The sequence below is a fragment of the Podarcis liolepis genome, assembly GCF_965112155.1.
Source record: "Podarcis liolepis genome assembly, chromosome: 2".
In the NCBI taxonomy this organism is placed as follows: domain Eukaryota; kingdom Metazoa; phylum Chordata; class Lepidosauria; order Squamata; family Lacertidae; genus Podarcis; species Podarcis liolepis.
Window position 1 is genome coordinate 13527405 of NC_139555.1, and position 25814 is coordinate 13553218.

The 25814-nt window shown below is 49.3% G+C and overlaps 3 protein-coding genes across 9 annotated transcripts in view; 2 read left to right on the plus strand and 1 right to left on the minus strand.

Moving 5' to 3' along the window:
* The first annotated feature begins 1687 nt into the window (after positions 1–1687).
* NPFF (neuropeptide FF-amide peptide precursor) lies at positions 1688–8108 on the plus strand. Its single transcript, XM_083490613.1, has 3 exons — positions 1688–3084; positions 5587–5717; positions 7792–8108. Exons 1-3 carry the CDS (start codon positions 2947–2949, stop codon positions 7913–7915), a joined length of 393 nt encoding a protein of 130 aa, XP_083346739.1. The 5' UTR covers positions 1688–2946; the 3' UTR covers positions 7916–8108.
* A 984-nt stretch (positions 8109–9092) lies between these two features.
* TARBP2 (TARBP2 subunit of RISC loading complex) lies at positions 9093–23249 on the minus strand. 5 transcript variants are annotated; one of them, XM_083490318.1, is made up of 9 exons: positions 23040–23249; positions 19897–20076; positions 16903–17008; positions 16287–16353; positions 15342–15411; positions 13370–13487; positions 12612–12739; positions 11638–11830; positions 9093–9654 (listed from the first exon to the last, which is right to left on the minus strand). In XM_083490318.1, exons 1-9 carry the CDS (start codon positions 23232–23234, stop codon positions 9497–9499), a joined length of 1215 nt encoding a protein of 404 aa, XP_083346444.1. In that variant the 5' UTR covers positions 23235–23249; the 3' UTR covers positions 9093–9496. The 5 variants fall into 5 exon arrangements, with proteins under 5 accessions (XP_083346444.1, XP_083346443.1, XP_083346445.1 ...); XM_083490317.1 differs by having other exon boundaries at positions 15342–15414; XM_083490319.1 differs by having other exon boundaries at positions 15342–15414; positions 16287–16370; positions 19907–20076; positions 23040–23175.
* LOC310700580 (pleckstrin homology domain-containing family A member 3-like) overlaps positions 17023–25814 on the plus strand; it is a 28397-nt gene continuing 19605 nt past the window's right edge. The window contains exon 1 of one of the 3 annotated variants that reach the window (XM_083490478.1): positions 17023–18147. The gene's annotated coding sequence lies outside the window, so the exon portion shown is untranslated. The other 2 variants (XM_083490477.1, XM_083490479.1) reach the window with 2 other exon arrangements.

Consider the following 25814-nt stretch of genomic DNA (forward strand, 5'->3'; position numbering starts at 1 on the left):
GTCCTGCTGTGCCCCCCTTCCAACATAAATCCTGGCTACACCCATGTTGCAAGGGCACACCATACAGGAACATTGCCTCTTATTTATATGGGGAACAGGGCTTGCTTGGGGAAAGAGAAGCCCAGTCTTCCTCGGATGCAAGCTGATCGTCTTCTCCCCACCACCCCCTCGAAGGAAATGTACTGCTGTGCGTGATGAATGGGTCGCACACAACTCCGCTGATGAATACTAACCTGTCCCTGCTCCGAGGAGTTGACTGTTATTGGGACCATCAGTCAGGAGCTGGTCAGATGGTTCCTTGTAGGCCTCCAGCAAAACATGACGTAGAGATTAATATGCAGTTATGCTGATGTCTCGCTTTCTCGTGTTGCTGGAGGGTGGTGCAGGAAGGAGGGGGGGCACCTCGCAAAAACATTTGTCAGGACTCCATCGTCTCCGGAAACTACAACTAATCCAGAATGCAGCAGCCAGACTGGTGACTGGGAACGGCCGCTGAAAGACCTACATTGGCTCCCAGTACGTTTCCGAGCACAATTCAAAGTGTTGGTGTTGACCTTTAAAGCCCTAAACGGCCTCGGCCCAGTATACCTGAAGGAGCGTCTCCACCCCCATCGTTCTGCCCGGACGCTGAGGTCCAGCGCCGAGGGCCTTCTGGCGGTTCCCTCATTGCGAGAAGCAAAGCTACAGGGAACCAGGCAGAGGGCCTTCTCGGTAGTGGCGCCCGCCCTGTGGAATGCCCTCCCACCAGATGTCAAAGAGAACAACAACTACCAGACTTTTAGAAGACATCTGAAGGCAGCCCCGTTTAGGGAAGCTTTTAATGTTTGATGTATCATAGTATTTTAATATTCTTTTGGAAGCCGCCCAGAGTGGCTGGGGAAACCCAGCCAGATGGGCGGGGTATAAATAATAAATTATTATTATTATATTATTATTATTCCTCTTCTTGTAGATGGAAAAGCTTGGCAAGGGGAAGAGGCGTCACTCACTGGATTAGTTCAAGGTGCATTGGAACGAAATGAGCGGTGCCAAAGTGTGTTGTGTTGCTATTCCACAACTGTCGGCTCTGGCTATGTTTTAGGGGCGTCGTGAAACTCGGGGGCGATTTAGTTCACCCAATCTGCTTCTCAGACCCAGCAGAGGGAGGACAATTATTATTATTATTATTATTATTATTATTATTATTATTATTTATTTATACCCCGCCCATCTAGCTGAGTTTCCCCAGCCACTCTGGGCAGCTTCCAATCAAGTGCTAAAAACAATACAGCATTAAATATTAAAAACTTCCCTAAACAGGGCTGCCTTCAGATGTCTTTTAAAAAGAAGATAGCTGCTTATTTCCTTCACATCTGAAGGGAGGGCGTTCCACAGGGCGGGTGCCACTACCAAAAAGGCCCTCTGTCTGGTTCCCTGTAACCTCACTTCTCGCAATGAGGGAACTGCCCGAAGGCCCTCAGTGTTGGACCTCAGTGTCTGGGCTGAAGGATGAGGGTGGAGACGCCCCTTCAGGTATACTGGACCGAGGCCATTTAGGGCTTTCAAGGTCAGCACCAACACTTTGAATTGTGCTCGGAAACATACTGGGAGCCAATGCAGATCTCTCAGGACTGGTGCTATGTGGTCCCGGCGGCCACTCCCAGTCACCAGTCTAGCTGCCGCAAACACATTGAGCCCTTTTCATGTGACCTACTGCTGCGGCTACTAGGTTTGATTGCACTGTGTTTTGAGTCTCCCCCTTCCCAGCTATCTCCCTTCACCCAGGTTCTGTTTCATAGCAGCTATTCCTTCTTCTGACAGAGGCGTAACATGGGTTGCTAGTGCCCGGGGCAGGCAAGTCGCTGATGCTCCTGGAGCCGCCCCCCACTGGAGCCAAGCGGGGCCATGCTGCGCTGCCTGCCAGCCTGTGCTGGGGGAAGCCTGGCTGTCCGATGCGGCAGTACACAGAGCAAGGAGCGAGTGATCAGGAGAGGCTGTCTCTCTCAACTGTTTTCTTTTATCCAAAGTCTTGCCTGTTCCAGCCACCTTTATTAGAAGCAGGCACAGTGTCTTCTAACCAGCTGTCTGATAGGCAGAAATCCAACAGGTGGAGTTACTTCCAGTGCCAGGTCTCTCGATTTCTGCCTGTCCCCAGTTGTCCAGCCTGTCCCCCCCCCAAAAAAAATGAATGGTGTAGTAGCCCTCTGTGTGGCAAATCTGGAAAGAAAATATCCACACCAACTTAAAATGGATGAGACCCCCCCACACCCCACACCTGAAGGTCTAGGGCTGCGTCGTTTGGGGCCTGGGCCTGCACGCCAACCTCTCCCCACCTCAGCAGCTCTCCCCCACCTCCATCCTTGTCCCCGTCGCCTGCCTGTTTTCCCGTTTCTTGGTAAATGGGTTTCATTAAGCTGTAAAAAGCTCGGCTTCGTCGACGTGAACGCCCCAGGGACGGGGGCTTTGCAGAGCCGGCTGTGCAAGCAGCGACGTGACAAATGTCTGGTCCCGAGTCGCCTCTAGCGTTCACAGACCCATCAAGCCGACGGTGGGAGACCTTGGGGAGTGTGAGGGAAGTGGTCAGTGTCCGGCGAAGAATCTAGGCCTCCGTCCCCCCCGGTGGCGTACAAACGGCGACGTACAAGCAATTAGCTACCAAATCCCCAACAGGACTTAAGAGAGCCATTTTGGGCTGGATTTATCCTCTCAATTACGCACAAATCAGCCCCAGCCAGCGGTGGCGGAGGCTCTGTCGGGGGGCCTGTGGCGGTCCCTCTCCGCTCGTCACGGGGAGGTGCCAACGGGCCCCCCTCGCAAACCCGCCTTACAAATGGGTCGCCGTCGCTGCCATCAATCCCACCCTGTGCTGCTGTTGCCCCACCACCATCACCCGCTCCGGAGACAGATATATAAAGGCAGCGCCAAAGCAAAAAGGGAAGCGCTTTGAGAGAGAGCAGGCCTGGCAACATGGAAGCTGCCCGCCTTCTGCTCGCCCTGGCATTGCTCTCCGGCAGCCTCAAGCCAAGCCGAAGCCTTGAGGAGGGGATCGGCTCCCAAGAGGCAGAGGAGCCCGACGGCTACCCTGAGAGACTATTCAGCTGGATGGTGAGTGGCCTTCGACGAGGCGGCGGCCTAGAGGGCAGGGGAGGGTGCCAAGCGAACTTCAATGCTGCTTAGTCAGTTATTGCAGGGTGGTGGGCATGGCTCTGTTCACAGACACCACACAAACACACACACACACTTTTTTTATCCTCCTCCCACAGCCCTGGGAGGTCAGCTGGGCTGAGAGAGTATAACAGACCCAGAGTCCCACAGTGAACAAGCCTGGGCTTAAAATCCCCAATCTGCTCATTGTGAGGCTTGAGTGAGGATTTGAACCTGACTCTACCCTATGGGGACGCAGGTGGCGCTGTGTGTTAAACCACAGAGCCTAGGGCTTGCCGATCAGCAGGTCAGCGGTTTGAATCCTTGCAACGGGGTGAGCTCCCGTTGCTCGGTCCCTGCTCCTGCCAACCTAGCTGTTCAAAAGCACGTCAAAGTGCAAGTAGATAAATAGGTACCGCTCCGGCGGGAAGGTAAACGGCGTTTCCGTGCGCTGCTCTGGTTCGCCAGAAGCGGCTTCGTCATGCTGGCCACATGACCCGGAAGCTGTACGCCGGCTCCCTCGGCCAATAAAATGAGATGAGCACAGTAACCCCAGAGTTGGTCACGACTGGACCTAATGGTCAGGGGTCCCTTTACCTACCCTGTCCTAGTCCAGCACACTAACCATTATGCCACAGGGACTTGTGGAGGTGTTTTGGGTCCTCTACCCAATTAAGAGAGGGAGAAAAGTTTGGCCAAGCCGGAAGCCATTGCTGCCTCCAGAAAGTCAGTATAACATAAACCCAGAGTGGGATTGGCAAATGAGGACCTTTTCCTCCTTCCTTCCTTCCTTCCTTCCTTCCTTCCTTCCTTCCTTCCTTCCTTCCTTCCTTCCTCTTTCTTTCTTTCTTTCTTTCTTTCCCAGACGCTTGCTGAGATCCAGGCAGTTGCCCCCCCCCCAGGAGAGGGTGGCATCATTGCAATCTGTGAGGCTCTAAGACTGATGGAGCTTGGGATCAAATCCTCCTCAGCCACAAACTCACTAGGTGGCCTTGAGCAAGCCATGCTATCTAGTCCTTTCTACCTGCAAAATGGGCATAATAGTGCATACCTACCATGCAGTGCTGTTGCAAAAGATTCCTGTGAAGGTATGCAAAGTGCTTTGCATTATTAAGATGTTAACCCGAGCTCCTCCTGGGTTTTATTTAGGGCTGGGTATATACCCTGTGACAACAACGTAGCTCTAGCATACGCAAGGCACAAGAATCCTCAGAATCTCCCTTTCCTTTCCTTTCCTTTTTAAAAGCAAGTTTCTAAACACGGAAGAAGTGTGAGTGTGAATCCCAGAAAGCCAAAAGCATAAGGTGATCAGTCAGAGTTCCTGGTGGTCCACAGGTACCCTGCATAGCTGCTTACTCTCCCCATGCAGAGAAAATGAAATTATGTGTAAGAAGCAAATATGCACAGATATTCACACAATTTTCAGAGCATGTTAAGCCTGTGTTGAAGCGAAACCAACAATGCGTCTTCCTGGCACCTTTAAATATAAAGAGTTGTATCCATTGCTATTCAGAGTCGATGTACTGAAATTAATAAACGGGACTAACTTGGGTCCATTTATTTCAGTGCGTCTACTCTAAGTGAAACTTGTTGGAGACAGCCCAGGCAAATGACATAAGCTTTAGTGGACTAGAGACCATTCCACCAGATGGAGCTTATGTCATAATAAAGGTGTCACAAGACTCTGTTGGATTTTGCCAATATTCACAATATTTGTGTAAGGCAATCCCCAGAAATTCAGCTGTTTTTTGGTGTACAAAGTGTGTGTGTGTGTGTGTGTGTGTGTGTGTGTGTGTGAAATTGCAAGAAATATAATTGGCTTGACATTACGTTGGGTGGATAGAGCTGACTGCTGTTCAATATTTACCATCCTTACGCAACTGTGAGGAGCCAGCCAGCTCAGTCTGTACAGCATGAGACTCGTAATCTCAAGGTTGTGGGTTCAAATCCCACCTTGAACAAAAGGGTTTCCACATTGCAGGGAGTTGCACTAAATCATTGCTGGATTTACGTACAAGCTAAACAAGCTATAGCTTAGGGCCCCACTCTCTTGGGGGCCCCCAGAAAATGTAATTGTATTTCAGTTCAACAATTACTTTGATAAAATACATATTTTGCTATGTGCAAATGGCTTCAGATACCTATTAGGTCCATAAGTTACCATATAGTATATATTCAACACACAAAAACAGCGGCAATTCGTTGTTGACAAACGACAGCTGGACATATAAAGGGCCCCATTACCTTCAGTAGCTTAAGGGTCTCATCAAACCTAAATCCGACCCTGGACTAAATGACCCCCATGGACCCTTCCACCTCTACAATTCTGTGATTCTTTGATTCTATGAATAATGCGATGCCTATGCTGTTTTCCCTGGTCCTCAAGCTACTTCCTGGTCTTGCAGGGAACTCGTCTCTTGTTGAATTTCTCCAATGACCCCGACTTTTTATTTGTCCACCCAGCTGCAAGAAAATGAGGACCATCCTGTCCAGATTCCCCCTGAGGAGCATCCCCTGGGGGTCCTTCTCCGCTCCCTCCTTCATGCTGTGCAGAGACCTGGTCGCAGCCCCTCCTTCCTGTTCCAGCCCCAAAGGTAAGGAGTGTGGGGGTCGATGCAGCCAGGCAGAAGCACATACAGTGGTGCCTCGCAAGACGAAAAGAATCCGTTCTGTGATTCTCTTCGTCTAGCGGTTTTTTCGTCTTGCAAAGCAAGCCCATTGGCGGATTGGCGGATTAGCACTATTAGCGCTATTAGCGGCTTTTAGCGGCTTATCTGCTGATCAGATCAGCTGATAAGCAGCTTAGCGGCTTAGAAAAAGGGGGGGAGGGGGGGAAACCAGCAGGAACTCGCAAGACATTGTCGTCTTGCGAAGCAAGCCCATAGGAAATTCGTTTTGCGAAGCACCTCCAAAACGGAAAACTCTTTCGTCTAGCGAGTTTTCCGTCTTGCGAGGCATTCGTCTTGCGGGGCACCACTGTATTCTGGCTACACTAGGGGGAGCACAAGTGAATGGAGGGGGCGGTTCATTTAATTTCCCCTTCCTTTTTAAAGCTCCATTTGTGCTAATTTTCCAGTTCTTGGAATTACATCTGTTGTTTCATTTTGGCCATGGACTGGGATGGGAGATCCAGAGCCAGTGTGGTGCAGTGGTTAAGAGTGGTAAACTCGTAATCTGGTGAACCGGGTTCGCGTCTCCACTCCTCCACCTGCAGCTGCTGGGTGACCTTGGGCTAGTCACACTTCTCTGAAGTCTCTCAGCCCCATTCACCTCACAGAGTATTTCTTGTGGGGGAGGAAGGGAAAGGAGAATGTTAGCTGCTTTGAGACTTCTTCGGGTAGTGATAAAGCGGGATATCAAATCCAAACTCCTCAAGTTGTCTCTTGACAATGGTTTGAGTATTTTCCATCCGAATAGTATTTGAAGGTGTTCTAGCTTCTCCAAGGCCTCACAATTCCCACAGATCAGGCATAAAAAGGTGAAGGTAAAGGGACCCCTGACCATTAGGTCCAGTGGTGACCGACTCGGGAGTTGTGGTACTCATCTCGCTTTATTGGCCGAGGGAGCCGGCATACAGCTTCTGGGTCATGGGGCCAGCATGACTAAGCTGCTTCTGGCAAACCAGAGCAGTGCACGGAAACGCCGTTTCCCTTCCCACCAGAGCAGTACCAATTTATCTACTTGCACTTTGACGTGCTTTCAAACTGCTAGGTTGGCAGGAGCAGGGACCGAGCAACGGGAGCTCACCCTGTCACGGGGATTCGAACTGCCGACCTTCTGATCGGTAAGTCCTAGGCTCTGTGGTTTAACCCACAGAGCCACCCGCGTCCCCAGATCAGGCATAGGCTCCCCCATTTGTCAATTTTTAAAAGACAAACACAGCATCCTTGCTATCTAAATGACCATTCCCACCTGTCAGTTTCACGGGTCTTTCTTAGACCCTTCATCCCTACGACCTTTTTTCCGCAACTGCTCGGAACACCCATTGCAAAAGCTGTGCTTGCAATGCCCCTAAAAACTGAACCGTTTTTCAATCGTTCCCTTGTCTTGTGTTCAAATCTCCACCCATCAATTCCTGCAGCAACAATAAGGGGACTCTGGTTCGTTCCAGTAGTTCTGGATGATGCAATTCTGTTCTCCTGGGGACAGGGACGGTGGGGGAAAGCAAAACACTATTCCAAGACACCTAGCTGCACAGCTCTGCTTCCTTCTCACCATCCGTCTGACAGAAGTGATGACCTGCAGGACAAAGAGGCCAGGGAGCTACAAGTGCTGTGTTTTTGAGTGCCAAAAATGTTCCCCAGGCAACCTGCTTTGTGCTGCTTTCCATCTCTGTCTCCACCCCCATCGTTCTGCCCGGACACTGAGGTCCAGCGCCAAGGGCCTTCTGGTGGTTCCCTCGCTGCAAGAAGCCAAGCTACAGGGAACCAGGCAGAGGGCCTTCTTGGTAGTGGCACCCGCCCTGTGGAAAGCCCTCCCACCAGATGTCAAAGAGAACTACCAGACTTTTAGAAGACATCTGAAGGCAGTCCTGTTTAGGGAAGCTTTTAATGTTTAACAGACCACTGTATTTTAATATTTTGTTGGTAGCTGCCCAGAGTGGCTGGAGAAACCCAGCCAGATGGACAGGGTATAAATAATAAATTATTATTATTATTATTTCTGCAGATTTGGCCGTGAGGCCCGGGCCAGCTCCAGCAGCGGTGGCCTAATCAAGCCACGGGCTTGGGACGCCGTGGCTCCTCAGTTTCTGAGCATGGCTGTTCCGCAGCGCTTTGGCAAGAAGAAATGAAGTCGAGGACAGCAACGCACAGAACTGCCACCACCCGGTCCTTGCACCGAGAACTAGTGCCGCACTGGGTCGAAAAGCCTCCCCTTCCACTCGTCCTTCTGTGTCGTCCCTGGGTTACCCAGGTGACTGACCCTCCTGTTTAGGGGTTTGTGCTTTGCCCCTTGCTAATAATAAAAATGGTTACATCTTGGAACCTACTACAATCTTTTCTGTCACGTAGGTGGGCTAGAGCAGGGATGTGGAACCCGTGGTCCTCCTGACATTGTCAAGACTCATTCAGGCGGCGTTGCCATATACCAGTTCTGTAAATCTTATATTTCCCCCCACATAATACACAATCAACTTATGGAACTCTCTGCCACTGGGGGGGGGGTCACAACATGGGAAGTTGGTCACCAGAGCAAGGTGTGCCAAGAGTCCCACAAAATTTCTTCACGAGGGAGGAGGATGGAGAGGAAAATCAGAGAAAAATGCCCCCGTCTATAGCGACCCAACAGCTCCAGGGCCGCTTGGCTACCATTGGAGAGGAAGGAGCAATTTGAAGTGTGTCTCAGCAAATTTAACGAATGATGCTTTTGGGAAGGGAAAATTATTAGGGCTGCCATCTCTCCTTTGCCTTGGTCTCAAGCAAATTACTTGCCTCCATCTCATCTTCTTTCTAAGAGCAGCCACCCAAATGCCTCTGGAAAGTATATGATAATGCCAGCAGTGGGAGCATCCCCTGTATTCAGAAGTAACTGCCTTTTGGCCTGGATAGCTCCATTGGTTAGAGCGTAGTGCTGATAACACCAAGTTTGCAGGTTCAATTCCCTGCACTGCAGGCGGTTGGTTGGATGAGATGAGCATCAGGGTCCCTTGCGACTCCACAATTCGATCATCTTTGACTGCTTCGACTCAGGAAGGAGGGGGAGTGGAATGGATAATGGGACCATTTAATTCTGCCTTAGGGCCTCGGCCTGAAGCAGCAGTGGTCAGCAGGTGTACAATTCTAGATGTGTCTGTGGACAGCAACTGTGGGGAACCTGTAGCACCCCCCCCTTCCCCTGTTGGTGGTGGTCTCCAACTCCCATCAGCCCCAGCTGGCATGGCCAATGACCAAGGATCATGGCAGTTGCAAGATCTGGAGGGGTGCAGGCCCCCTCATCTCAGGGCGGGCTCAGTAGGTAAAAGAAGACACTTTCTTATTAAAAAAAATCTGGTTTATTGCAACTCCCAGTTATGGCAGAAATGGTCAGTGTTTATCCCTCCACAACGAGGAAAAAAACAAGGTGACTGGCATCAGGTGACCCACAGAGGTGGGACTACCCTGACCTCCCAGCAGCCCCCCCCCCCCGCACTTAGTGCTCAGAGCTACAAGTCTCTGCGAGCCAAGTCTCTGCTGCAGGTACAGCAAACCCCTCTCCGAGTCTTGAATTCAGTTTTGAAGCACAGCCCCTTCTCCACCCTCCACAGAACATCAGGGAGGTCGGTGCCCCTGCCCATAAACGATGGGCAGAAATAAGGGTACATCCTTTAGCAGGCTGGAAGATGGAGACAAGCTGTTTTGAGGAATCGCGGGTGCCCAGAGTCTTCCGTGTGGCCTCACTTGCCCCCTGCCATGATCTTCAGGTACTGAAGGGCATTGCGGGCGGCATCTGCGCGCGCGGCGTGGCGGGACATGGCTGAGCCGTGGCACACTGTGGTCGGCTGTGTTGAGAGCTCCACCAGGCACTGGTACAGGCCGCTTAAACTCATCTCATCTGCAGGAAGAGAAAAGGTACCGCATCATCCAGGCCAGCAAAACAACACCTCTGCGTACAGCCTTCTCTGTCTGGAAAGTTCAAGGTGGATACTAACTTTAAGGGACGCAGGTGGCACTGTGGGTTAAACTACAGAGCCTAGGGCTTGCCGATCAGAAGGTCGGCGGTTCAAATCCCCGCAACAGGGTGAGCTCCCGTTGCTTGGTCCCTGCTCCTGCCAACCTAACAGTTCAAAAGCATGTCCAAGTGCAAGTAGATAAATAGGTACCACTCTGGCGGGAAGGTAAATGGCGTTTCCGTGCGCTGCTCTGGTTTTGCCAGAAGCGGCTTAGTCATGCCACATGACCCAGAAGCTGTACGCCGGCTCCCTCGGCCAATAAAGCGAGTTGAGCGCCGCAACCCCAGAGTCGGTCACGACTGGACCTAATGGTCAGTGGTCCCTTTACCTTTACTAACTTTCTACATGTGAAAAGGATCTAGGGGTCTTGGTGGACCACAAGCTTAACATGAGTCAACAGTGTGATGCAGCAGCAAAAAAGGCTAATGCTATTCCTGGCTACATCTACAGAAATATAGTGTCCAGATCAAGGGACGTCAGTCCTACTATATTCTGTCTTGGTCAGAACACAGCTGGAATACTATGTCCAATTCTGGGTTCCACGATTTAAGAAGAATACTGACAAGCTGGAACGTGAGCAGAGGAGGGCAGCCAAGATGGCCAAGGGCCTGGAAACCAAGCCATATGAGGAACAGTTGAAGGAGCTGGATATGTTTAGCCTGAAAGACTGAGAGGAAATCTGACTGCCATCTTCAAACATCTTAAGGGCTGTCACATGGAAGATGGAACAAGCTTGTTTTCTCCTGCTCTTGAGGTAGGACTCAAACCAATGGATTCAAGGTACAAGAAAGGAGATTCCAACTAAACATCAGGAAAAATATTCTGACAGTAAGAGCTATTTGAAGGTGGAACGGTCTCTCTCGGGAGGTTGTAGACTCTCCTTCCTTGGAGGTTTTTAAGCAGAGCTTGGATGGCCAACTGTCAGGGATGCTTTAGTCGTGTTTCCTGCACTGCAGGGGGCTGGACTAGATGACCCTTAGGGTCCCTTCCAACTCTGCAATTCTATGAAGATTAAAACAGGTTGGTTCTTCAAATGGAAGGATTCAATTTAATTCAAATTCGGCATCTGCGGATTAAAGCACAGCAGAGCAAGAGGAAAGCAAAATGTGCACATTTCCTAATGCTCAAGTCTGGGGATAGCGGATGTATGGAGGCATAAGGAACTGTTGATTCACAGGCTGGCATAAATTGGGATGTCGCAGCTCACTTCCCTTTTCATTCCCACAGGGCAACTGGCCTTATATGGCTGGAGTCAGGCCCCCATGACCCAGTGCGGGGCAAGTAATGATGCTACAGCAGATATTGATGTAAGTCATCTGTCAGTTCCCTTTCATGTGGGGAGAGGGACTTGGCAGGGTTCTCAGAACATAACCATGAGGAAGACAAAAGGGCAGAGGCACAACAACATCTTATTTTTAGTTATTTTAGAAAATAAGAAATGAGGGTGGAGAGTCCCTGGAAGCCACAAAATACCTTGCAATGTGGGCTTATGTGGTCCATAGGCTTCACCACACCTGGTAAACTGATGAATGCCAAAGTTCTGTCCCCAAGTCTAGCTTGTGCCCTGACCAAAGCCTTTGCTTGCCCTGCAGTGGATTACTGAGACAGAATCCAAGCTCCTCCCAGGTTATTTTCTTGAGCGTTTCGTGAGTGGTCATGTGGGTAGCTTTCCACTTGTTGGGGTACTTCTGGGTGTTTTTTGGGGGTCACTTGACTGCTCAACTTGCAAGCAGAAAATATAAATTTTCGCACATTCAAATCAATAAGGATGCACACATACGCAGGGGGCCTTTCGGAAAAGTTAGGGTCTGGCCGTTCTCTCAAGGAAAGCAATTCCTCCCCCTCCCCTGTGCCTCATTATTTACCGATGTCAAGGTAGCTAATATCAAAGCTCTGTTCTTCAGACAGCTCCTGCAAGAGGCTGCAGAAGCCAGCATTCAGCACTCCCAGGGGATGGCTTTTGAGGTGCAGGATCTTCTCCCCCACTGAGTTGCGCAGAGAGTCCCAGGTGCAGCCAGGCCCCCGACCCTTTACTCCATCCACCTTGGTTCCTGCAATCTGAAGAGTGGAAGAGAGAAAGATCAAACACAGGTTGGATGTCTCTTCTGGCTGCACACCTTCCATCATTCTCAGCAAGGCACAGCTCCCTCCCTGCCTTCCCAGGTGGTGCTGACCAAGAAGCGAGAGGCCACAACCTCTGCAAGTTTCCTCAAGCAACTCTCGTGGCCACGGCTTCATCCTAACCCTGCTGCTCCAGAGAAGCGGACACGGAGCAATGGATCCAAACTACAAGAAAGAAGATTCCACCTAAACATTAGGAAGAACTTCCTGACAGTAAGAGCTGTTTGACAGTGGAATTTGCTGCCAAGGAGTGTGGTGGAGTCTCCTTCTTTGGAGGTCTTTAAGCAGAGGCTTGACAACCATATGTCAGGAGTGCTCGGATGGTGTTTCCTGCTTGGGAGGGGGTTGGACTCGATGGCCCTTGTGGTCTCTTCCAACTCTATGATTCTATGATTCTAACCAAGGGATGGGGGAACTGTGGCCCTCAAGATGTTTTGGGGGTTCCCAAGGTGGGACTCCCAAGGGATTCGGTGGAGACCATCGCATCGAGCAGCCACTGATGGAGCCTTATCCTCCATGAATTTATCTAATTTTCTTACAAAGCCATCCAAGTTAGTGGCCATCGCTACTTCTTGCTTAATTTGCCGAAGAGGCTGCTCCCCTCTTTGGAGCAAGTTCCCAGTTTCTGCAAAGCCTGTCATGCCCCATCAGCAAGGTGCATAATAAGCTCATCTACAGCTGCCCGACTCTGGCTTCTCCCCCCACTGCTCAGACTCACAATAGAGAACTGGTCTTCCTCCATTTCGGCCTCACTGCCCTCTCGCGGGTCCAGAGGCACATTATGAATCCGCACCAGCATCTTGGCTGCGGCGTTGCGCTTGGCCAGTTTTTTGGAGGTGCCGCTGCCTAGAGAGAGAAGAAATGGCAAAATGGTGATCTGGAAGGGGGCTGCGATATGTTGAAAGAGGAGAGGGCAGAGAAGGGTAGAGGACAGCCTGGGGTGCAAGGGGACTGCAAGAACCTACACCTCTTCCCGATTCCCTCAGGCTTCCCCCATCAAGCCTGACTGCTGTTTTTTTAGCTCCTGTGCATTGATCCTGCCTTGCAGCCCATCCACCCTGCCTGACGCAGAAAGCACAACAGCAGCTGTTAAAGAGCTTGTTTTTACATAACTGACACAGCTTGTCCTCTTGCAAATGGTGTGGGGTTCTGTCTTTCCTTGGCGCAGAAGCTTTGCAGCCAACCGGGGAGCCTAACTTGAGTGCCTGCAGAGCTGACACACTTGGCCTATGGGACTGCAGTTGTGCACTCCTGGTCCTTACAGCCCAAATCATAGTCTCCCAAGTCCTCTCTGGCTGCAGCTTGATGCTTTCCCTCTGATTTCCTGCATTCCTCTTGTCAGATGCATTGGCCCTTGCCTCCGAAGTTGTAAGGAGCCTTTATGGGAAAGGCTCAGGGCACTGCCTGAGGGCACTGCAAATCACACACAGTTTAAAAGCATGAGCAGATGGGGACTCAAGTCCGCTGATGCCGTACCTATTTCAATGAACCTTTCAACCCGGCAGGTCATGGTGAATTCCTTGCGGTGCGCTGGCCCTGACTCCTGAGTAACAGTGTATTCGGGGAGCCGCCAGCCCTTCTGCACCACCAGCTCCTGGAGAGAGAGAGACAGCTTTAGAAAAGCACTCGCCTCTTCCTTTCTGTGCCTGGATTCCTAGAGGGATTGGCAGCTCAGGACACTACCATTGCAGCGGAGGCATCTAAAGCAGCAGTTTGGGCATAAGCCCAATTAAATTAGGCAGTACTTATTTCTGGAGAAAGCACATATGTAGATTTGGGCTGTAAAGTGTAACTGGGAGGAAAATCAAGACAGGGTACTGAAGCCTTGCTATACAGTCATATTGGGATCCGAGAGTGGTTTGCCAAAAGGTGGATGGATACAAACCTACAGACTATTAGTAGTTCTGGATGATGCAGCAAATGGGAGCAGCATTCTGCTCAAAATCCTGTTTGTCACCTCTGTTTGGAATCCACTTGGAGGTGGGTGTGCCCAATTTCGTTCCAGAGCTACAGCAAATACATGTTGTTCCTATCCTAAATTCCACAAGCAAAAAAGTCTTGTGCGCACTTCCAAGCTTACTTAATATGGCTTCAAAAGCTCCCATACCAAAGAGCCTTTTGAAAAAGTGCTGCATGGTGACAACAAATTTTCCCTTTGGGATACCAGCTTGCATTCCAAAACCAGGACTTTAAGGTAGCCTAAAAAGGTAAAGGGACCCCTGACCATTAGGTCCAGTCGTGGCCAACTCTGGGGTTGCGGCACTCATTTTGCTTTACTGGCCAAGGGAGCCGGCGTACAGCTTCTGGGTCATGTGGCCAGCATGACTAAGCCGCTTCTGGCGAACAATAGCAGCACATGGAAACACCGTTTACCTTCCCGCTGGAGCAGTACCTATTTATCTACTTGCACTTTGACGTGCTTTCGAACTGCTAGGTTGGCAGGAGCAGGGACCGAGCAACGGGAGCTCACCCCGTCGCAGGGATTCGAACCGCTGACCTTCTGATAGGCAAGCCCTAGGCTCTGTAGTTTAACCCACATCACCACCCGCTTCCCTTCTATCACAGCTGTTTACAACCATATAAAAACATAAAGCCATCAGTGCTTTTTTGCTGGGGATCCTCAAGGGCACACAATACCAGCACCTTTTAAAAAAATGTTAAAAGTGTGGCACTCCCTGTAACAACTTCATGGTGAGTACCGGCACTTTTTTGGGGGAGGGGGGAGAGCACTGAAAACCATATATTAAAATCATAAAAAGACTATATGGAGATGGCGGAAATGACTGGCAGAATCCGTGACCAGGGAGAAGAGTTGGTGGAAGAAGATTGGAGGAAATTTAAAACCTATTTGCAGAAATATTGTAAAATTTTTGAATGTTGATGACATTGAAATGAATTGCAGGGATTCTAGCAACAAGGTAAAATGTAAGATTGGATCAATAATAGATAAACTAATAGGACCTGAATTTGCTGAACCAATTTCTAAAAGGGATACAAAAATGGGAGACGTGAGGAAGTCAGGAAAATAAGTTAACTAAAGATGAGAAATTAAGAAAGAGGGAATTTTTGTTTCCTTTTATATGTGTTTTTTCTTTTTTTGTGTGTTTAATGTCTGTATTTTTGTATTTTGTAATTTTGTATCTTTTTCGTTTTTGTATTTTTCTAAACTTTTCTATTGTTAAAACCTAATAAAATATCTTTTAAAAAAATCATAAAAAGTTTAAAGCACATTAAAAGTAAAAAGATACTTTGCATGCTGAAAGGCTCAGGTTCAGATATCTCAAGAATGAAACAGGCAATCGGTAGGACAAGGTGCTGCTGGGAAGTACTCTTTCTCCTGTAGGGCAAAGTGTGGATCTACCAACTTCTGACTAAGCTCACTCACCAATACCCCTCCTCCTGGAAGCGCTTGGGGCTGAAGGAAGTCACAGCTGAGAGAGCGACCTACCTGCAGGGCGCCAACTGGGTTGCACTCCGACTGCTGTGGTGATACTGGGGACTTCATGTCCATTGCAGAACTTCTAGGTAAAAAGAGGACACAAGGTGAAGGGTTCTCCCTGGTGGTTCTGCTGACCCAAATCCAAACACCCCACCCACGCTACAAAGTAGGCAGAGGTAGGGGAACATAGGAGCCCTTCCGGGGAGACAGCCGAGAAGGGGCCTCGTCAAAGAGAGCCTCGCCTACAACTGGCGCGAGAGCTAGGCGATGTCGGCTTTTCGACATCGTGACGTATCACCACCTAAACCTCATGGTATAGCGATACATTGCGGTGTTGAAAAGGAAGGAAGATCAGCCCCGCGAGGTGCCGGGGTGAAACCACCACAGCTCCCTCCACCACCAACGCCCGGCACAGGGAGGAAGGAGGCAGCAGCCTGAGAAGGTAAGGCACAGGTAAGCCCCACCCAAGATATGCTGTAGGGTGTGACTGTACTCTGGCCCTCAAACCAGTCCTGGACAATGTATCGATACATCGCCCAGGCCTACTTGGTGCTCCACTGTAGGGCAAGGCATGGACCCTCCTCCAATCAGCGTTAAGAGGGGAATTGATGGTAGACTGAAAGGGGGTCTTCCTACTAACCACCACACAGCCACCCATAGCCTGTGTCTCCAGGGGCAAGCAAGATCTCTTACTTCCCCTCCTGTACTTCGAGTGGAGAATACCTGCTGGAATGTGTACCCATCCCACACCCAAGCTGATGCTCTGCAGCCCATGGGAAAACCCCGGGGGGGGGGGGGAGCAAGGTCAGACACAAGGGAAGGACCTGCCACAGGCACCAGCTTGTTCCAGTATGCACTGATGGCCTATGGGGAAATTGGGGTGCATGAGAAGCAGCCAGAGAACTCTGGGCAGCCCACTCCTTGTGCTTTTGTCTTTCGCTTCCATCCCATTACCTGGGAGACGAAACCGGCAAGGTGGGTACAGGTGCGTTGACTGGAGCGGTGGTCTGAGCCAAGGGCTCTAGAGAAAAAGGAGAGCTTCGGAATACAAGGTGACAAAATTAAAGCACGCTCAGTAGCAGGAGCGCATGCAGTGGAAGAAACTTCCCGAAAAGAGAGACTGCTCCCGTGTCACCCCCCAGAACTTGGGCGCAGGCCCTTCCTGTTCTCTAGCAAGGCTCCCTCCACCCAAACTTCCCTCAACCACAGAGGCCTGTGCAACAATGCTCGATGCGGAACTCTCCTGTTCCCACGTCTGTGCGCAACCTGAGCACCTGTGACTGTGCTGCTCAATTTGCATCATGGAATGCAGATTTCAACTTCTTTTGTTAAAGTTTCTGTCCTTCACTGGCCTGGTTTGCACGTGACACGATGTCAGCACTTACTGGCTTTACTGGCTTACTTATCAACAACCTTTTTGTCCTAACTGTCCGCAAATTACCTTTCATAGACAGTAAGCAACTAGAGAGGATGTTGTAGACCGAAGATTCCCTGGGGATTTCATTTTCTAATAAGTGCATGGGAGAAGGGGGGATTCCGGCCTTCTGTACAGACTGTGCATAGCCCTCACCTGGCTTCTTCCGCTGCTGCTGGCTCCAACATGTTTCCTCCCTTGAGAAGCCGGAGTGCCACCTCTGCTGCCTTGTGCTTGGCTGCTTTTTTGCTAGGGCCTTGGCCTAAGGGCAGGTGAAGGGAGAGAAAGCGAGTCGGTACACAAGGATGCAAGGGCAACTCGGAAGGGCAAACACAGAAACTTATTTATATCCCGGCCTTCCTTCCATAATGGAAGGTAGCATATATGAGACTTCCAGGCCGACCAAATCCAGGTGCAATCCGCACTGAAGCTCCTTTTGTTTGCAAAGTGTCACTGTGCTGGTATTTTTCACAAATGCAGCACATGGACAGAGCACAGCACTGCATCTCATTTGCAACAGCATTCCATACTATATGCCACTGTGAACTGCAATAAAGAGCAGTGTGGGAAGAGGGTGGTGCTTGAAAGCTCACTCTTTCTCCTACATCCCCATGCACTTCCATGCCTCCACAGACAGTTAAGATATGAGGGAATGTGCTTCCAAGTTAAGCAAACATGCACATTTAGAAGTAGAGTCTAAAAAAATAAAATGAACTATGACCGTCCAGTCACTGAGAGTAAAATTTAATTCCTACAAATTCAATCCCACCCCTGCTGAAGCTAAATGTTAATGATGGGCTAGAGGGAAGAAGGGGCTGAGTGAGTGCCTTTTGCAGGATCCAAGCCACTCTGGCTGATAATAGCAATATAACAGCGTGAGGCTAATTGACATTAAAATCATGGCGAAAGGAAAAAGACAAGTAAAATAGTAGTGAAAGTAGTTGTGAAAAATCATGGAATAAAGGGGTAGAAATTGTGGTATTATTGCTTGTTGGGTCCGGTGCCATGTATGTAGGCAAAGAGTAGCAGTATCATCAGGGGAAAATGCTGGGCTTTAGCAAGGCTGTTCAAACCATATACAGGATCTGTCATTGCAGCTATGTATGACATCACAATCAGGCCTTGGCAACTCAACTGTCACCTGAGAAGCAGTGTCAGCCAAGCCTCGGTGGAGGTTCCCTTCAAAGCCTGTGGCTCCACCCTTGCCCTAATCTGCCTCTTGATTATATCTTGTTACAGCTCTGCATGACTTTCTAAGAAGAGAGTGTTGGATCAAGTGAATGGAGCAACTAGTCCAGCTTCCTGTTCTCTTGATGGTCAGCTGACAGTAGGCCAATGAGCTCTCCAAGAAAAGCTGCCAAGAGCCCAGCAGTGAGAAACCCAACCCTGTGAGGACATCTGGTGAGTGGGACAGAACAAACAAGCAGCTCAAGGTCCCAAGTTCTGAGAGGAAGAGGGTATCAAACAGGTTACAAAAAGAAGTCTAGAAACTAGGATCTCCTGCATTCTACTCCCCAAATCTAGAATTGAGTTAGGTGTAGTGAGTCAGGACACCCTTCTCCAACTTGGTAGCCTCCAGTTGTTGCCAGACTACAACCCAGAAAAGCTACCTTGGAATGTGCTGCTGTTGCTGCCCTGGTGGGTTAAGAAGCCCCTTTGCAGAGAGAGTAAGTTCAACTGGCACAGGGCAGATATTTTGAATCACTCTGTGTTTACACTGAATTGTGTTGATTGACTGATGAATTGATTTTGTTTTTGCTTTGTTTATATGCTACTGTACTGTGCTCTTGATACGATTGTTAATTTTTACAGCTGTTGTTATTATGGTGGGCTGCTTTGAGCTCAACACTGTAGTTGGAAAAGCAAAACATAGCAGGGAAGGAGAGCTGAAGATAATGCCAATATATTCCACATCTGGCAACCAATGTGCCCCTTTGGTTCCAGATAGTACATGGGTAGATGAGTCTATAAGGCCTGATGTATATTTTGCTCTAGGAGGCTTAGTTTGGTCAGAATTGAGTATACACTTCCAAAGATAACGCTCAATACGATACTTTTGGTAAATGAGCCACCATAGCCACTAGAGGGCTGTGAAAATTTGTGTCCCAGGCTTTTTAGACTCGTCTACCCATGTATTAGGGACGCGGGTGGTGCTGTGGGTTAAACCAGAGCCTAGGACTTGCTGATCAGAAGGTCGGCGGTTTAAATCCCTGCAACGAGGTGAGCTCCCGTTGCTCGGTCCCTGCTCCTGCCAACCTAGCAGTTTCAAACCACGTTAAAGTGCAAGTAGATAAACAGGTACCGCTCCAGCGGGAAGGTAAACGGCGTTTCCGTGTGCTGCTCTGGTTTGCCAGAAACGGCTTAGTCATGCTGGCCACATGACCCAGAAGCTGTATGCTGGCTCCCTCGGCCAATAAAGCGAGATGAGCGCTGCAACCCCAGAGTCGGCCACGACTGGACCGAATGGTCAGGGGTCCCTTTACCTTTACCCATGTATTATCTGAAACCAAAGGGGCACATTGGTTGCCAGATGCAATTTTTTTCCAGCTCCCCTACCCCTCTAATACACATGTCAAATCAAACTTAAATCATGCTGGCTGGGGCTGTTAAGAGGAGTTTGCGTCCAACAACATCTGAAGGGCCACAGATTCCCTATCTGTGGCCTTAAAGGTTCCAATTTATTTATTTATTTGTATTAGTGGGGAGGGATGTTATGTTCAGCTCAACAGCCAGCTAAGAACCCCATGCAATGGATTCTGGCAGGTGAGCATGACAACCCATCTATCAGTTATGTGACATCATAATGATGTTGCGTTCTTGACAAGTGGGTGTAGGATCTGGCCCATGGAACCAAAAAGATTCTCCACTCCTGGATAAAATGTAAGGGGACCAGTGTGCTAAAGAGGAGCTTGTATTACTGGGAGCCCCTCAAAGTAGGTGCAAACCCAAAGTTAACTGGAAGCAGCAGAAGGCCCAGTTCAAAAGCACAACTGGAGAAACTCCATCTCCTTTCTGCTGCTGAGACAAATATGAAGGACTGCAGAAGACATGCAATCTTCTCTATCCTACCCCCAAATATGAGAGTTCTTAACCTCTCCTCTTCCTCCCCTGCCCAAATTCAACTGGTTTATCCACACTCCCGTTCTTTACCACAACTAACCGGTGCAGCTGATGTCTCCAACAGTGACGCGAAAGGTGAAGTTGGGCTGATGTGCTTGTCCCTCGGCTTTCAGTAGATCGTACACAGGGGTTTTGCCTATGCGTGTCCCATACTCCTGCAGCAGGCTGATAGGGGTCTTGCCAGGGTTGGACGCCAGCATTTGCTCTATACTGAGGGTCAAAAGGAGACAAGGTTGGATCTTGGAAGCCACCTTACTCTTCCACCGGGGCTCCTTTTACCTAGTAGTGTTTCTCTGTCTTCCATGATTCCATTGTCTGCAACAAAGGATGTGCTTGTCTCTTCCCCCCACACCTTCTATCATTGGTGGGAGCCTCCAAAACTCCCAGAGATTTCACTACTGCCAAAGTCCCTTCAACAGCAAATGTACAATGAGGTCATCCCATCCCTCCCAGCTTCATGGACCAGAGGCCCTAGTGAGGACGGGAGGGATAAGGAAGCAGGAAAGAAATGAAGGTTACACCCCAAAGATTTCTTAATGAGGATTACTTAGCTCTTGTTGTCTTTTAACCGGGATAAGTACGGTCTTTCAATGCATTCTTATGAGTGACGTGGGGTTTCTAATTTAGGAAGTATGGAAAAGTTACCTTGCTGGATCAGACAAAAAGCAAGAGCAGCCAGCCTGATGCTCACAAAAATAGAATTAGGTAGGGACAGGGTACCTGTTGTTAGGGCTACAACTCGCATTATCCCTACCAACTGGTCTTGCCGGTGGGTCTCATAAGAGATGGCATCTAACAACATCTGCAGGACCACAGCTTCTCCTCTCCAGCATAAAGGCAGCAGCCATTGTTTCGTGTTAGTAAGTTTCCTGGTACAAGCAAGCTCAGTTTTGCTATGATGGCTAAACAGCCTCTGAGAAAACCAAAATCCTTATAAGCCTTGATTCCAGAACACTTGAAGAACAAATGTTTGATCATACAATCTCCCTTTCCTGAGCAAGGTGGTCATGGACCAGATCCAGGGGATATTTCCTCAGTTTCCTAGGCTCAGTTTTGGCACAGAAACAGCTTTGTATGATGACCACTCTCAGGAGAGACAGGGAAAATGTGCCCCTGTTAATTCTCCTTGACCTCTCAAGTGGCTTTTGATACCATTGACCATGCTATCCTTCTGAAGCAGCTGTCCCAAGTTAGGGGTGGGTGACACCACTTTGCAAATGGTTCCAGTCCTACTTGGACAGTTGTTCCAAGGGTGTTGCTTGGGGAGTGTTTTTCAGCAATACCTCAAAGACCACCTCTTTCCATATGAACCTACCTGGACCCTGAGATCATCCTCTGAGGCCCTTCTTCATGTGCCTCCTCCACAAGAGGTCTGGAGGGTGGCAACACAAGAACAGGGCCTTCTCTGCAGTGGCTCCCCATTTGTGGAATGCTCTCCCCAGGGAGGCTTGCCTGCCACTTTACACACCTTTAGGCACCAGGCAAAAATATTCCTCTGTAACCAGGCCTTTGGCTGACTGACATCCAATGCCAATTTAAATGGTGAATGGGGGGATTATTGGGTTGTTCCTATTTTTATTTTTGTTATGCATCTTGTGTTTCTATCTAGTCATTTTATGCTGTGAACCACCCTGAGACCTGCGGCTATAGGGCAGTATGCAAATTTAATAAATAATACAAGCTTCCCTCAAAATAAACTTCTGCTGGCTTGCAGCTCCGTGCCCCCTTTTGTTGTTTAGTCGTTTAGTCGTGTCCGACTCCTCGTGACCCCATGGACCAGAACACGCCAGGCACTCCTGTCTGTTGTCTTTGTCCATGGAGTTTTCTTGGCAGGGATACTGGAGTGGCTTGCCGGTTCCTGCTCCACTGTGCCCCCTTACAATACGGTAAGTCTTAACGAAGTCATTAACGCTTATCTCTGCTGAGGCACTTCTATGTACGCCTACTTGGGAGTAAGCCCCTCAGCGGCACCGAGGTCCCTATAAATATGCAGAAAGCTGGTGCGGTCCCAGGAAATACCGTATTTTTTGCACCATAACACTCATTTTTTTCCTCCTAGAAAGTAAGGGGAAATGTCTGTGCGTGTTATGGAGCGAATGCCTGCGGGTGGCATCTGCTGCAGTCATGAGCAGAGGATCCATGGTTCCCCTTCCTTCCCTCCTCCGTGGTTACAAAGCATGGATCCACATGGATCCTCAGGATTTTTGCATTGGGCTACTCCAAACACACTGTCAGATCACATGTCTGTGGCCACAGCATGAACCACAAAAATCATATATCCACTATTTTGTTTAGAATATTTTTCTTCTTGTTTTCCTCCTCTAAAAACTATGTGCGTGTTATGGTCTGGTGCATGTTATAGAGCGAAAAATACGGTAGTTTCCACAGAATTGTGGAGTGGGGAGGGACCGTGAGGGTCCCCTATACAGTGGTACCTCAGGTTAAGTACTTAATTCGTTCTGGAGGTCCGTACTTAACCTGAAACTCTTCTTAACCTGAAGCATCACTTTAGCTAATGGGGCCTCCCGTTGCCGCCACACGATTTCTGTTCTCATCCTGCAGCAAAGTTCTTAACCTGAAGCACTATTTCTGGGTTAGCGGAGTCTGTAACCTGAAGCGTATGTAACCTGAGGTACCACTGTACTCCAACGTCCTCGCACTGCGGGCATCTTATGCCCAGCGTGGGGCTCCAACCCACAACCCTGGGATTACGGGTCTTGCTCTCTACCAATGGAGCCGCTCTATCTGGGTCATGGGAAAGGCAGACAACAAGGCTGCGCTCCTATACCTGTCCTCTTGGGACTCAGCCTCGACAGGCATCTGGATAGACAGCTGCAGGATTGTTCTGAATACGGAGTTGTCCTCTAGACTGCGCACCCCTAGGGAGAGGCAGGAGGGGTCGCTGTCGCCCCCAGCCCCACCCCTCTTAGTCGGGACCCATCCTCTGTCCGAGTCCCTCCTCCCATAATTGCCCAGGCCATGGGTGATGCCCCGCTTGGGCCTTCCCGTTATCATGGCAGCGTAGGCCCGAGCGCTGCTTCTTCCAGGAGGGGTATCCTAGCAACGGCGCTCTAGGGGGCGGGGCTTCTTCTTCTCCTCCTCCTCCTGCCTCCCTCCCTCGCCCCGCCCCTCCCCGCCCGTCTCCTAGCAACGGCGCGGGCGGATTCCTTCACCTGGGGAAGCCGCCGCAGCTCCTCGCGCTCCCGCAAGGCTCCTCCGCCTCCTCCTCGCTCATTCCCTCCTCCTGCCCCGCCGCCGCCGCCGCCACCGCAACGCCCGCCAGCCCGGTTCACAATGGCCGGGAGAGAGGAAGCGGCGGCCCTGGTGCCACCCCGCCGTCGCCGCCTCCGGAACGCTGCGAGGCGCATCCTGGAAGTTGGAGTCCGGCGCCGGGCCCAGGCCGCCAGGCGGCTTCGGTACGGGGACTACGACTCCCAGAAGGCCGTTCGGCCGCACAGCGATCAGAGGCCGGGCCTTGTCCAGCGCTGCACGCTGGGAGAAGGAGTCTCCGAGGGTCACAGATACAGCGACAGGCAAATAGGTATTATTTCTTCGCTTGCCGTCAGTACAGGTAAACGTTGCCATCAGTGCCGGATTTACGTATAAGCTAAACAAGCTATAGCTTAGGGCCCCACTCTCTTGGGGGCCACCCCCCAAAAAAAGTAAAGAAAAAAAACCTGGATGTACATTTCTAAAATATAAGATAAAAAACAAATAAGATAAAACTTACATACAGCAACAGTGTTTTGTGTTGTGTAGGCTCCTCTGATGTAAGTAATGGGCCCCGCCTGCTATCCTGCTCCCTAAAATATCACTGGTTTGCACATTTTTGTATATAGGGTGCCTACATTCTGCTGTTTATCATTATTAGTAGTTTGCATCATATATTTTCACCTATTATTATTTCATGTTATAGAAAGCTTCCAGAGACTAGATTGTGAGTCTTTGTAAATTGTGTTTCTAAAGGAACTGTTGTTATTGCCAAATGCCAATGTTTTTGCATTATTAAGTTTGTTATGAATAAAAAATCATTTTAAGTTGGAGCTTAATAATTATTTCACTATTAATATACTTCTTCTTAATTGTATTTCACTATTAATATACTTCTTCATTGTATTTCAGTTCAACAATTGCTTTGATAAAATACATATTTTGTTATGTGCAAATGGCTTTAGATACCTATTAGGTCCATAAATTATAGCATATATTCAACACAAAGAACAGCAGCAATTTGTTGTTGACAAAGGACAGCTGGACATATAAAGGGCCCCATTACCTTCAGTATCTTAGGGCCTCATCAAACCTAAATCCGGCCCCGGTTGCCGTGGGCGTAGACAGGGTTTTTGTTAAGGGGGTGGGGCAAAAGGTTGTTGAGCTATTTTGGGGGAGATCACTTGAAAAGTTGTTGAGCTTCATTGGGAGATCACGGGTAAAAATCCCCCCCAAAATATGACATTATGGAGGCAGGATTCTGCTGGGGGGCGGCGTAAAACTACAGTTAATTGAGGTGGGTTTTTTTAATGCTTATCAATCATTTCTGAGATCTACGCTCATGAACGTTGCATACTGTTAGGCACCTGGTACAAGTACCCACACCCTGCCAAAGCGACGCTCGGCTTAAACACAATAATGATGGATGAAGCAAGGAATAATAGAATTGAAGAATTGGAAGAGACCACATGGGTCATCTACTCCAAACCCCTGCAACACAAGAGTCTCTTTCCCAATGTGGGGCTCAAACCCACAACCCTGGGATTAAGAGCCTCACGCTCTGCCGACTGAGCTATCCAAGGTAACGGGTTCGTGACCGATTGGTTCTTACAGTGGTGCCCCGCAAGACGAATGCCTCGCAAGACGGAAAGCTTGCTAGACGAAAGAGTTTTCCGTTTTGGAGGTGCTTCGCAAAACGAATCTCCTATGGGCTTGCTTCGCAAGACGAAAATGTCTTGCGAGTTCCTGCGGGTTTTTTTCCTCCCCCCCCTTTTTCTAAGCCGCTAAGCCACTTATCAGCTAAACCGATAAGCCGCTAATAGCGCTAATCCGCTAATCCGTCAATGGGCTTGCTTCGCAAGACGAAAAAACCGCTAGACGAAGAGAATCACAGAACGGATTCTTTTCGTCTTGCGAGGCACCACTGTATTTATATGCCGCTTTCCCCACAACAAGCTGCATCCCAAAATGGCTTTGGGGGGGGGGAATCAAAACATGAAAAAATAAGAGAGCACTGGAAATGCAAGTACGTATACAGAATGACCCCCCCCCAAAAAAATATCTGCAAGTTACAGAATAAATTCAGTACAGTATTACAAAAAAGAAAAAGAAAAAACACCAAACCAAACCACCAATCCAAGCTTAAGTACATGCATAAATGGCAAAAATGAAAGTTAACTGACAATAAAGTTTCTGGTACTGATTTTGCTGCACTCCAAGGAGCTGTCTTAAATGCAGTTCAGCTGGGAAGGGCAGATGACATACAGATGGGATACAGGCTAGACGACATACAACTGGCTCCCACGTCTCCCCTCCAGAGAAGGCTGACAGCAGCACAAACGCAAACGTTGGGGAGGACAATACAGTGGTACCTCGCAAGACGAAAGCCTCGCAAGATGAAAAACGCGCAAGATGAAAGAGTTTTCCGTTTTTTGAGTCGTTCTGCAAGACGAATTTCCCTATGGGCTTGCTTTGCAAGACGAAACGTCTTGCGAGTTCTTCCGAGTTTGTTTCCTTTTTCTTAAAGCCGCTAATAGCTGTGCTTCGCAAGACGAAAAAACCGCAAGACGAAGAGACTTGCGGAACGGATTAATTTCGTCTTGCGAGGCACCACTGTAATAGTCTCTTCCCCAGCCTCCTGGAAGTACCAACTGCTGGTGCAGGTCTTTGCTGCACTTATTGGAGGGGGGGCGGGAATCTTAATCTCTTTAAAGTAAATTCAATGGATTTAATGGAAT

Bases quoted from the DNA above. Each gene is read 5' to 3' on its own strand.
- NPFF (XM_083490613.1), top strand. From the start codon at position 2,947: ATGGAAGCTGCCCGCCTTCTGCTCGCCCTGGCATTGCTCTCCGGCAGC. The intron at 3,085-5,586 runs GTGAGTGGCCTT...TTGTCCACCCAG, and splicing joins AGAGACTATTCAGCTGGATG to CTGCAAGAAAATGAGGACCA. The intron at 5,718-7,791 runs GTAAGGAGTGTG...TTATTTCTGCAG, and splicing joins TTCCTGTTCCAGCCCCAAAG to ATTTGGCCGTGAGGCCCGGG.
- TARBP2 (XM_083490315.1), bottom strand. From the start codon at position 22,881: ATGATAACGGGAAGGCCCAAGCGGGGCATCACCCATGGCCTGGGCAAT. The intron at 15,415-16,286 runs GTAATGGGATGG...CTTTTTACCTAG, and splicing joins TTGCCGGTTTCGTCTCCCAG to AAGTTCTGCAATGGACATGA. The intron at 13,488-15,341 runs GTAGGTCGCTCT...CTCTCTCTCCAG, and splicing joins ACCCAGTTGGCGCCCTGCAG to GAGCTGGTGGTGCAGAAGGG.